Source organism: Octopus bimaculoides, chromosome 1, assembly GCF_001194135.2.
Source record: "Octopus bimaculoides isolate UCB-OBI-ISO-001 chromosome 1, ASM119413v2, whole genome shotgun sequence".
NCBI lineage: Eukaryota > Metazoa > Mollusca > Cephalopoda > Octopoda > Octopodidae > Octopus > Octopus bimaculoides.
Window position 1 is genome coordinate 36,456,758 of NC_068981.1, and position 1,456 is coordinate 36,458,213.

General features: G+C 37.8%; 1 protein-coding gene across 1 annotated transcript; it reads left to right on the forward strand.

The window, feature by feature from the left end:
- Positions 1–67: 67 nt before the first annotated feature.
- LOC106880071 (protein ZBED8-like) lies at positions 68–403 on the forward strand. The gene has a single exon (XM_014929878.2). The coding sequence runs from the start codon at positions 68–70 to the stop codon at positions 401–403; it is 336 nt and encodes a 111-aa protein (XP_014785364.2).
- Positions 404–1,456: the final 1,053 nt, after the last annotated feature.

Here is a 1,456-nt window from a genome sequence, read left to right on the forward strand (position 1 = left end):
AAAAGATGATGGAGATATCAGGACTATGCCACTCAGTAATAACACTGTCTCAAACAGAATAGATGAAATGGGGCAAGATGTTGAAAGCCAGCTCATTGAGAAATTAAAATTGCGTAAGTTTTCATTACAAATGGACGAATCCACAATCCGGGACAGTGAGGCTCTGTTATTGACTTATGTGAGGTATATTGACCACGAGGAGTTTCAGGAAGAGATGCTGTTCTGCGAATCGTTTGAAACCACCACAACTGCAAATGATATTTACATCAAAATCAAACATTATTTGGATGCAAACAAAATACCAAAGGAAAACTTACTGGCATGTGCGGCAGACGGTGCACCTGCCATGATGGGCAAGAATACGGGATGCTTAAAAATGATGAAGGATGAAATTTCACAATGAAAAGTAACTTCACATGTACTTCAGAGAACCTGATATACGCACTTACCTGCTGTGTGTCAAGAGCAGTACATAGGCCAAACAAAAAACAGTCTGCGTCAACAGATGGCTCTGCACAAATCAAAATTCCCCAAAACAGAAAAATAGCATTCAGCCAACACATAGATATTTGCGTCAATAACAAAAATCTAAGTTTCAGAATTTTCCCCCTCTATCAATTCAGAGACGATACAACCTACAGCCAAAGAATTAGTAAAGAGTCTCTCTTTATCACATTGGAGGTAATGGCGACATCATGTAATGTAGGAAATCTTTTGGATTTGAATTGTATATAATTCTGTATGTTAATATATTGTGTTGTGTCACTGTATGTTTTTTGTGAGATTGAACATCCTGATGAAGGGATGATACAAAGGATTAACACCAATTTCTCTCCCAAAGACATCCCACTCACACCGAAGACACATACAAGACGTCTCATCCATAGGATTACGGATTTCTTAGAAGGATTAGATGGGCCGCTTACCACTTTGACAATAGGGGAAAACATAGCTCAAACAGTAACCAGGACGATACGGTATATAAAGTTTTCAAAAGTAGAAAAAACCCTCCACCAAATTATGCATTAGAGTGAATGGAGTGAAAATTTAAAAACTCTTTCTTTCAGTGATTTTTCTGAAGAAACTGGACCAAGTCACAGTCTTACTCAGGAGAGTAGAGCTTTAGAATATTTCTTTTTGCTTTTTCCGATGTGCCTATTTGAATTAATTACGGTGGAAACAAACCGTTACGCTGAATATAAGCAAAGCGTAAAAAAGGATAGTTTGTGGTTTTCCACAAACTTGAATGAAATTAAAGCATATTTTGCCATAAATATTATTATGGGCATTAGATAGTTACCCAGAAGAACAAATTACTGGAGTAGTGATGAACTCTTTGGAGACGAATATGTCTCAAGTATAATGAGACCTGCACTTCTACCAACATTATCAATTGCATCTCTTGTTCTCTCTGCCATTCTCTGTACATCGGACAAACAGGGTGCCGCCTGGCCGA